Source organism: Hyperoodon ampullatus (assembly GCF_949752795.1).
Source record: "Hyperoodon ampullatus genome assembly, chromosome: 4".
Classification (NCBI taxonomy): Eukaryota; Metazoa; Chordata; class Mammalia; order Artiodactyla; family Ziphiidae; genus Hyperoodon; species Hyperoodon ampullatus.
Genome location: NC_136917.1, coordinates 58,752,231 through 58,763,106, shown reverse-complemented (window position 1 = coordinate 58,763,106; position 10,876 = coordinate 58,752,231). Strand labels below are relative to the sequence as shown.

Here is a 10,876-nt window from a genome sequence, read left to right as displayed (position 1 = left end):
ATGCATGATTGGGGTTGGGGAAGTGCAGCTCGTTGAGCTTCTGTATCTTCAGGGAGTAAATAATGGACCTACATCCTCCTGGAAGCAGGTATTCCTCAGGGTGGAGAGATCTATTGTTGTTTTTAGTTAGTTTTTGGTAACAGCCTAATTGAAATATAATTCACATACCATACAACTCACTTATTTAATGTACAATTCAGTAGTTTTTAGTGGGCTTCCCTGGTGGCGCAGTGGTTAAGAATCCTCCTGCCAATGCAGGGGACACAGGTTTGAGCCCTGGTCCGGGAAGATCCCACATGCCACAGAGCAACAAAGCCCCTGCGCCACAACTACTGAGCCTGCACTCTAGAGCCTGCAAGCCAAAACTACTGAAGCCCGCATGCACCTAGAGCCCGTGCTCCGCAACAAGAGAAGCCACGGCAATGAGAAGCCCTCACACTGCAATGAAGAGTAGCCCCCGTTCGCCACAACTAGAGAAAGCCCGTGCGCAGCAACGAAGACCCAACACAGCCAAAAATAAATTTTTTTTTAAAAGTCCTAAAGAATAAAAGACTTCCATTTCAAAGGCAAATACAAATGGGAAGATATGTTCATTAAAAAAAATTAGTTTTTAGTATATTCACATCCCCACAATCAAATTTAGAACATTTTTGTCACCTCAAAAGAACTCCTGTAGCCAACACCCCCACCCCACCCTCAGGCAACAACAAATCTACCTTTCTTCTTTATAGATCTGCCTGTTTTGGACATGTCATATAAATGGAATCATGCAATATGTGATTGTGTCTGTCTTCTTATGTTTTAGAGATTCATCCATGTTGCAGCACGTATCAACATTTCATTCATTTTTATTGCTGAATAATATTCCATTGTATAGATATACCACATTTATTTACCTATTCATTTACTGAAGACACTTAAGTTGTTTCCACTTTTTGGCTATCATGAAGAATGCTGCTGTGAACATTCATGTACAAGTGTTTGTATGGACATATATTCTCATTTCTCTTGGGTAAATACCTCAGGGTGGGGTTGCTGGGTCATTTGGTAATGCTCTGTTTAACCTTTAGAAGGACGACTGGATTGTTTTCCAAAGTGGCTCCATGATTTTACATTTCCACCAGCAATGTATGAGGGTTCTAATTTCTTTAGATCCTAGCCAACGTTTACATATGTCTTCTTGAGTATAGCTATCCTCACTTAACTGGTATGAAGTGGTGTCTTATAGTGGTTTTGATTTGCATTTTCCTGATGGTAAATGATGTTGAGCATCTTTTATGTGCCTATTGCTATTGTATATCTTTTTTGAGAAAAGTCTATTCATATCCTTTGCCCATTTTTAATTGGGTATTTGCCTTTTTATTATTATAATAATTTATTATTGTAATTATTATAGGAGTTTTTTGTATATTTTAGATACAAGTCCCTTACCAGATAAATGCTTTGGAAAATTTTTCTCCTATCCTTTGGGTTGTTTTCTCATTTTCCTCATGGTGTCCTTTTAAACACAAACGTTATTAATTTTGATAAAATCTAATTTATCTTTTATTTTGTTGCTTGTCCTTTTGGTGCTATATCTAAGAAGCTATTGCCTAATCAAGGTCATAATGATTTGTGTGTGTATTTTCTTCTAAGAGTTTAATGATTTTGGCTCTTACATTTAGATCTTTGTTCTATTTTGTGGTTTTTTTTTAATGTGGTGTGAGTTAGGGGTTCATATTCATTCTTCTGCATATAGATATCAAGTTTTCCCAGCACCTTTTGTCAAAAAGATTATCCTTTCTCCATTGAATTGTTTTGGCACCCTTGTCAAAAATTAACTGACTCTAGGGCTTCCCTGGTGACGCAGTGGTTGAGAGTCCACCTGCCGATGCAGGGGACACGGGTTCGTGCCCCGGTCTGGGAAGATCCCACATGCCGCGGAGCGGCTGGGCCCATGAGCCATGGCCACTGAGGCTGCGCATCCAGAGCCTGTGCTCCACAGCGGGAGAGGCCACAACAGTGAGAGGCCCGCGTACTGACCGCAAAAAAAAAAAAAAAAAAAAATTAACTGATTCTAAATGTGAGAGTTTATTTATGAATTCTCAATTATTTTTCATTGACCTATATATCTATCCTTATGCCAGTCCACACCATCTTGGTTACTGTAGCTTGTAGTAAGTTTCAAAGTCAGGAAATGTGATTCCTCCAACTTTGCTCATCCTTTTCAAGATTGTTTTGGCTATTCTGGGTCCCTTAAATTCCCACATAAATTTTAGGATCAGCTTGTCAGTTTCTGCAAGGAAGTCATCTGGGATTTTGACAGGGATTACATTGAATCCATAGGTCAATTTGGGGAGTATCATCATCTTAACAATATCAGGTCCACGAACATGAGTTGTCTTTCCATTTATTCAGATCTTCTTTAATTCCTTTTAGCAATGTTTTATATTGTATAGAGTATAAGTTTTGCCCTTCTTTTGTTAAGTTTATTTGCAAGTATTTTCCTCTTTTTTTTGGAATTTTTAAATTGTGGTAAATACATATAACACAAAATTTGCGACTTTAGCCATTTTAGGTGTATGATTCAAGGGCATTAATTACATTGGTGATGTTGTACAATCATCACCACTATCTGTTTCCAAAATTTTTCACCATCCCAGACAGAAGCTCTGTACTCATTAAGCAGTAACTCCCTATTTTTCCCTCCCCTCAGTCCCTAGTAACGTCTAATCTACTTTTTCATCTCTATGAATTTGCCTACTGTCTATTTTTTTTTTTTTTTTTTTTTGCAGTATGTGGGCCTCTCACTGTTGTGGCCTCTCCCGTTGCGGAGCACAGGCTCCGGATGCGCAGGCTCAACGGCCATGGCGCACGGGCCCAGCCGCTCCGCGGCATGTGGGATCTTCCCAGACGGGGGCACGAACCCGTGTCCCCTGCATCGGCAGGCGGACTCTCAACCACTGCGCCACCAGGGAAGCCCTGTCTATATTTTATATAAGCTAAATCATATAATATTTGTCCTTTGTGTCTGGCTTATTCCACTTAGCATAACGTTTGTAAGGTTTACCCACATAGTAGCATGTATCAGAACTTCATTCCTTTTCATGACCGAATAATATTCCATTGTATGTGGGTACCACATTTATTTATCCATTTATTTGTTGATAAACACATGGGTTGTTTCCACCTTTTTTTTTTTTTTTTTTGCGGTATGTGGGCCTCTCACTGTTGTGGCCTCTTCCGTTGCGGAGCACAGGCTCAGCGGCCATGGCCCACGGGCCCAGCTGCTCCGCAGCACATGGGATCCTCCTGTACCGGGGCACGAACCCGTGTCCCCTGCATTGGCAGGCGGACTCTCAACCACTGCGCCACCAGGGAAGCCCTCCACCTTTTGACTATGGTAAATAATGCTGCTATGAACATTCACTTGAAAGCATCTGTATGAGTCCCTGTTTTCAATTCTTTAGGGCATGTACCTAGAGTAGAATTGTTGGGTCATTTAGTAATTCTATGTTTAACTTTTTGAGGGGCCCCCAAATTGTTTTCTATTTTATTCTTTTTTTGTGTGTGGTACGCGGGCCTCTCACTGTTGTGGCCTTTCCCGTTGCAGAGCACAGGCTCCGGACGTGCAGGCTCAGCGGCCATGGCTCACGGGCCCAGCGGCTCCGCGGCATGTGGGATCTTCCCAGACCGGGGCACAAACCCATGTCCCCTGCATCGGCAGGCAGACTCTCAACCACTGTGCCACCAGGGAAGCCCTATTCTTTTTAATGTTATGGTAAATGGAATTGTTTTCACAATTTTATTAGATATACAGTCTTGTAACCTGTGTTTTTTTTTTTTTTTAAGACTAGGGAATGCTTCAAAGACATATTTGTGGATCAGTAAAGATAAGATTACATCATAGTTTTTGATGTATACCTCGCATTCCATGGATATAATTATGAATCATGATTTAATCAGTCACATATTTTGGGACATATAGGGTTTTTTTTTGGTTTTTTTACATCTTTATTGGAGTATAATTGCTTAACAATAGTGTGTTAGTTTCTGCTTTATAACAAAATGAATCAGTTATACATATACATATGTTCCCATATCCCCTCCCTCTTGCGTCTCCCTCCCACCCTCCCTATCCCACCCCTCCAGGTGGTCACAAAGCACCGAGCTGATCTCTCTGTGCTATGCGGCTGCTTCCCACTAGCTAGCTACCTTACGTTTGGTAGTGTATATATGTCCATGCCTCTCTTTTGCTTTGTCACAGCTTACAGTTTTTAAAAAATTTTTCTCTGCTATAAGCAACTTTGCAACAAACATAAGAAGGTGCATCTTTGTGCACTTTTCTGATTATTAGGAGAGATTCTTAGAAGTGGGATTGCTGGATCAAAGATTATGCCTATTTTTCAGGCTTCTGATGGTACCAAAAGGCTCACTAGATGTATGCTGTTTGCTTTGGAAGCCACCATGAGAAAATAGGAAAAAACTCAAGTTTTCAGCACCAGGGGATCAGTTAAAATAATCACAGTACATGGTGAGCAGCCACAACACACTATAATGTAGCACTAGATTTACTGACGCTGAAAGACATTTATAGCACATTTTAAAATCACAGAACTAGTTACAAAATAGTCCATATTAAATAAACGTGGCTGTCTCCATTCAGTAAAATACTCTGCAGCTCTTTTAAAAATGAGGCAATTCTCTATGTACCGATATGGAAATATCTGAGAGCTATATAGTAAGGTCAAAGAGTAAGTTGCAGAACAGTGAGTTTGGAAACAAAAGGGTAGATATGTATATGTTTGTGGTATGCTAGAAACAGGTGAAGGCATATTTCAGGGAGGGGAGCCAAGTGGCTGAAAGCAAGTAAGAAAGGGAGACTCACTTTTAACTGCATATGCTTTTGTGCTATTGTACCTTTAAATTTTTATACTGTGAGTTATCACCTGTTCAGACATTACATAAAATAGTAATTAACCACAGTATGTACATTATGATACCATTTTTATTTTTTAAGGTTGATGTATATAGTTGAGTGAGAAAAGTTCTGGTAAAATGTTCATAGTAGTTATTTGGGAAGGCGATTTGGGGTATCTGGAGGTTGAAAAAGATATCCACAAATTCTTTCATACTCCTTCCTTCAAGAGGTAGAGCCTAATTCCCCTCCCAAGTATAGGATTAACTAGATCATTAAAGGCATTGTGGTTTCTTCCTTATTCTCTTTCTTCGATCATTCACTCTGGGGACAGTCAGCAGCTGGGTCAAAAGATACTCAAGCAACCATGGAGAGGTCCACGTGGTGAGCTACAAGGCCTCCTACCAACAACCAGCAACATCTTGCTGGGTGTACAAATCAGCAACCTTAGTAATAAAACTCCCAACCCTGGTCAAACCTTCAGATGACTGCAGCTCTGGCTGACTTCCTGATTGCAGTCTTGTGAGAAATCCTGAGCCAAATCCTTAAGCTACTCCAAAGCACCTGAATCTGAGAAACTGGGAGATAATAAATGTTTGTGGTCCGAAGCTACGAAATTTGTGGCTAATTTGTTACACAGAAATAAATACAATAATACAAGGTAATTTTAGATTCTTATTTTGTTTATCGTATTTATAAATTTTATTAAAATGAATGCCTGTTGTTCATGAAACTAAGAAAAAAGGAAATAAGCAAGAGAACAGAGGAAATACAGTTCAGCCTGAGGTTCGTTAACTCAGCTGTGGGATCCCTAGATGGGACCTCTCTGGCCTCTTAGCAGCTTGAGTGAAGAACCCTTGAGGGCTTTAGAGGACCACAATTACACCGCGAGTCCCCATCAAAAGTCTGCTGCTTTCCTGGGCTATGTTCATGGGAATGTAGTGTTTCTGCATCAGAGAAGGTGACCTCATGGTTTCCCCAGACCCCACATCACACCAGATCTGGGCATTGGATACTGGTATCCAGAAACCACTGAAGGGCCTAAAGGTGTCTCTCCCTTCTTTTGGGGACTCTTGCCACACAGCTCCTTCCTCAGTTGTGTACTCCAGCAAGACTGGACCTTATCAGCCCCCCAGATACTCCATGCTCTCTCTCACTGCCTAGATGGCTCTTCTGTCCCTGCTTCTGTTCCCCAAACACCCCATCAACCCCCCACCACCATGATGCTGCATTTTCTAAGCTCAGGGTACCAGCAAAATTCTCCCAGTTTTTCTTAAAAAGTTTGATATTGAATGGCATTGAAGTTGCTCACCCTTTGTCTGACCACAGGGAGATCTCAGGAAGTCTTCCTAGGCACCAGGCTGTCTGAGGCCCTTGCCGCCTGCTCCATGTCAGACCAGATCTCTCCTATTTGGCCTTGTACAAATTTTATCATTACTGCTGGTATGGTTTTTGGTTTCTTGGACAGACTACAAGCCATGGGAGGACAGGCCTCAACTTTGCTTGTTCTCTGCTGTGGCCCCGAGGCCTGTCACATAGTAAATGCTCTGTATACAGACATGAATAATGAACAAACAAACTCAGGAGACCTGAACAATCTCTTCAAATGCCTGAAGTGTTGTATGGGAAAGAAGAGCCCTCCTCTTTTTGCCTATAGAAGGTAAAACGAAGACAAATCAAAGTGATTGTCAAATTTGGTTCTAAGTCAGGAAGGGTCTTCTAATAATACAGGTTGCCTGTGTTATTGACCCAGGTTCTTGGACTCTTTAATCAATAGAAATTGATAAGAAGTCAGACAAGAAATTCAAGCAAGGCTTTATTGGGACTGGTGCTGCAGCAAGAGGGAAGAAAACGAGCAACAGGTTCCCTTGCTCGCTCCCCAAGGTGGGGGTGGGGTGGGGGGCGAGAGGGGAGGGTGGGAGGTGGGGAGGCAGCTGGTCCCTTAATTGGGGTGAGGGTACGTGTGAATTGGTGGGTCGGGCCAGAGGGGCGGCTTAGGTGGTCTGCCTACCCCCTGGGTGGTGCCGTGTGCAGGGATCATGTGCAGTACCCTGCTTTTGCTCCCCCTACCTCAGAAATGGCAGTTGGGTTTTGGTCTTTTTGTATCTTGTTCATAATTTGCCACAGCTTGGCATGCATGCAGTTATTTTTAGTCCCTTATAGTTTCTTTGTATTCTGTTGCTTGAGGAAACATTTGTCCAGGGGCAAGCACTGCAGTAAAGGCCCCAGGTCTCTGCCTCTCTCACCTGTGAGGTAGTGAGCTGCAGTCACCAAAGGGGTTTACAAGAAACTGGTGGGCTCTCTGTGAGGGATGGGCTGTAGAGAGAATTCCAGACTGAAGAGGGGTATGAGTTACCAAGATCCCAAGTGAGCTGGGCTGTTGAGGAAGTCATGAGGGTGTCTTTCTGGTGGGGGAGGGGCAAGGAGATGGATTATTTTTTCCACTAGAGGAACTTGCTTCTGATTCAGGCTGGCTGAGCAGAGCTGGTTGGGTTCACCCGTTCACACTTCCCCATCCCAGCTCCACTTTCCTTCATCAGACCTGAGAGAGGCTGTGTGGCTGGCACTGGTGACACCTGGTGGCCAGTTGGACTAGGACACAGGCAACCCCACCATCTGCCTGTCCTGTGCATCTGGTTCATAGCTGTATTCCAGGGTCTAATACAATGCTTGGCACAGAGGAGGCCCTGCCCTTTGAGGAAGAAATGGATGAATGGGTGAATGAATGAATACAGACAGTAAAGAGGAAGAGGAAGAAGAGATGCTGTCTCTCTGGGCCTGGAGGTCTAACTAAGTGGACCAACCTGGACTCCAGGAGGGAGCCAGACAATTCACCTGCTCAGGGATGTACAGAGAGAAATATCTCTGCTCTCTCTTTTGCCTTCCTCCTCTGTGCCTGTCCTGTGTCCTAGGGGTACCTGTGAGGTGGGGGGAGTGTCTATTGTAGGAAAAGACTAAAGTTAATTAAAAGCTGCTCCTGCATCTAAGCTTAATTGGGCTCTGGAGCTATGAAGCTATGAATAGAGACCCATGGGCTGGGTTGGAAGTTCCTGAATAAGGCTCCTTTCAGGGTGAGGACACCGAGGCCCAGAGAGGGCAGGAACCTACTTAAGGTCCCACAGCCAGACTGTAGCAGGACCAGGACTCCCAGCTCCAGTTCCTTAGGTCAAAATCATAGCATTTGACCACCTAAGATAAAAACACAGAGGAAAAGAGCAGTTGACATGGAGCCTAGAGGAGCAATGACAAGCACCTTAGCCTGGCAACCAGGGCTTTCCCATCACCTTGTGACACTCCCTAGCACATGCCTTTCCTTCCAACTGAAGAAATGTGGCCCAAACTGAGTGTGCATCACCTTCCAACTCACTCAGAGCCCTCCTCTCAACCACTCTGCTTTATACCCATCCCTTCAACTGTATGGATGGGTTTAACCTCCCTGAGCCTCAGTTTCCTAATCTGTGAAGGGATTATTTGAGGTGTGAGAGAGGCTGCTTGTCAAGTGCTTAGAACAATGTTTGACACACGGTAAGCATTCAATAAGAATCAATAAAGGTCCGAGAGGATCGTGAAGCCCCTGACTCAGATGCCGAGGTGGATGGTGTGGATGAAGAAGAGGATGATGAAGAAGGAGAAGATGAGGACAAGGAGGAGGATGAGGATGGTGAGAAAGAAGAGTTTGATGATGAAGAGGATGAAGATGAAGACGAAGATGTAGAAGGGGAGGAGGATGAAGATGAAGTCAGTGGGGAGGAAGAAGAATTTGGACACGATGGAGAAGTTGATGAAGATGAAGACGATGAGGATGAGGATGAGGATGAAGAAGAGGAAGAAAGCGGGAAAGGTGAAAAGAGGAAGAGAGAAACAGATGATGAAGGAGAAGATGATTAAGACCCCAAATAACCTGCAAAAAAAGAACTGTTCAGTATTGGTTGGACTGCTCACACGGATTTGGTAGCTGTTTAAAAAAAAAAAAAAAAAGTAGCTGTGATACAAACCCCAGGACACCCACCCACCCAAAGAGCCAAAGAATAGTTCCTGTGACATTCCACCTTCCTCCATTTAGTCCCTCTTGGAAATCCACCACCAAGCTTGGGGACTTCACCCCAACAAAATTGTAAGCATTGTTAGGTTTTCGTGTAAGACTCTTGCTGTAGCGTGGATAGCTGTGATCGGTGAGTCAACGGTCCGTGGCTGCCAGTTACACTGAGATTGTAACAGCATTTTTACTTTCTGTACAACAAAGAAGCTTTGTAAATAAAATCTTAACATTTAAAAAAAAAAAAAAAGAATCACAGCTGCTATTACAGTTGCTGTTGTAATTAAGACCCAATTCAAGTCCTTCCCACAACTTCCAACTAGATGGAGACATCCTTGAGGGCAGAGGGCAGAATACCTTGACTGTGTATGCAGAGAAGACCCAGGACACAGTGGTGGTCTGTGTTGGCTCTAGAGGGCATCTGCTGACTGGTTTCCCTTAGGGCCTTCTCTTTGGGCCAGGCAGGGACTGGCCCGGCTGTCTGAGTCTGGTTTTCCAGCTTTCATTCCTTAAGGCTGTACTGAGTCACTTGTCTGGACTGGGCTTGAGATTTTTCTGATGGGTCAATAAACAAAGAGAGACAAAGTGCTGCTGGAGTACCAAGATGCCATCCCCAGCTGCTCTGGATGACATGGTGTTGGTGGGGGGCATTCCAAACTTCCAGCAGAGGAGCAGGAATGGGTCCTTGAGGTGACAGAGAAGAAAAAAGCTGATCTATTGGCACAGGTTCTCCTTAGCATCCCTGGGAGGTGGGTGTGCCCCTAAACCAGACCCCTGTGGGTGGTAGCTTGAGGGGAGCTGGAAAAACTCACCACCCCCCACCCCCCAGTCATGTCCTCTCCTCCATCCTCAGGGCTGGCTTATTCTTGGTTGTTCTCTCTCCCCTGCCACCATGCCAGGTCCTTGAGCTTGGAGTATGCCCAGATATTCATTTATTCTGGACTCAGCAAGTATTTATTGAGTCCCCTCTCTGTGCCAGGCACCTTGCCATAGGAGCTTACATTCTGGCTGGGGGGACAGACAAAGAAGCAGACAGGCAAATCTCCACTTAATAAGTGCTGTTTCAGGAGTAAGCCCAGGGTAGGAAGGAGGTAACCTTTAAACTCAGTCTGAAGGAAGTGGAGGAGGTATAGCCACTAGGCAAGAGGAACCTGTGTACAGCCCAGAAGGAAAGAGAGCCCTTTCTGAGGAGCTGCAAGAAGTAGGTTTCAATCATGGGAGGCTTGTTAAGCATGGGTGCCGGTCCCAGGGATTCTGATTTGGTGGACCTGGGGTGGAGACCCAGAATCTGCACATTTAACAAGCTCCACCAATGATTTTGTTGCAGGGGGGACTGTGGCTCCACATGTGAGGGAGGCATTGTGAAAGATGGGCTGGAGGTCGCAGAGGCCAGGCTGTGAAAGGCTCATGGGTCAGACTGAGGAGTTTGGTCTTTACACCAAAGGAATCAGAAAGCCCCTGAAGAGCTTACATCCAGGGAACAGCCAGAATCTTCGCAAAGATCCCCCCTCTAGCTGCAATGTAGGAAGTGGGTTGAAGAGGACAGGACTGCTGGCCGATGTGGCCTTCCAGCCTGGAGTGAATATTGGCCTGAATTAAGAAAGAGCCAGTGGGGCCAAAGAAGTGGCTGAATTTGCGAGAGGAGGGGGGACAGAAGCATTCACAGGACCTGGTAATGTGCTGGCTGTGAGATAAGGGAAAGTAGGCAGCCAGAAGGCAAGGGAATGGGTGGTGAGGAGCCCAAACCTGGTAAGGGAAGTCGGAGGAGTGTGAGGAACCCCTAAAACCCAGTTCCCATGCTGAGTTTCTGATTAACCTCTCTGTCCAAAACCTTCTTCCCTTTCTTGTCCCATCGCTGTTCCCCTCAGGATTGAGGACGATCAAAGAAAAGGGGGGACTGAAACTGAGCAGGACCCTGAGAGGCCTTCCCAGGTACAAGCCCC

The 10,876-nt window shown here is 44.5% G+C and overlaps 1 protein-coding gene across 1 annotated transcript; it reads left to right on the top strand.

Moving 5' to 3' along the window:
• Window positions 1-7,563: 7,563 nt before the first annotated feature.
• LOC307051225 (uncharacterized protein) lies at window positions 7,564-9,066 on the top strand (the record flags this gene model as incomplete). Its single annotated transcript, XM_079701555.1, has 2 exons — window positions 7,564-7,614; window positions 8,450-9,066. 2 exons carry the CDS (start codon window positions 7,564-7,566, stop codon window positions 8,783-8,785), a joined length of 387 nt encoding a protein of 128 aa, XP_079557681.1. The 3' UTR covers window positions 8,786-9,066.
• Between the last annotated feature and the right edge of the window lie 1,810 nt (window positions 9,067-10,876).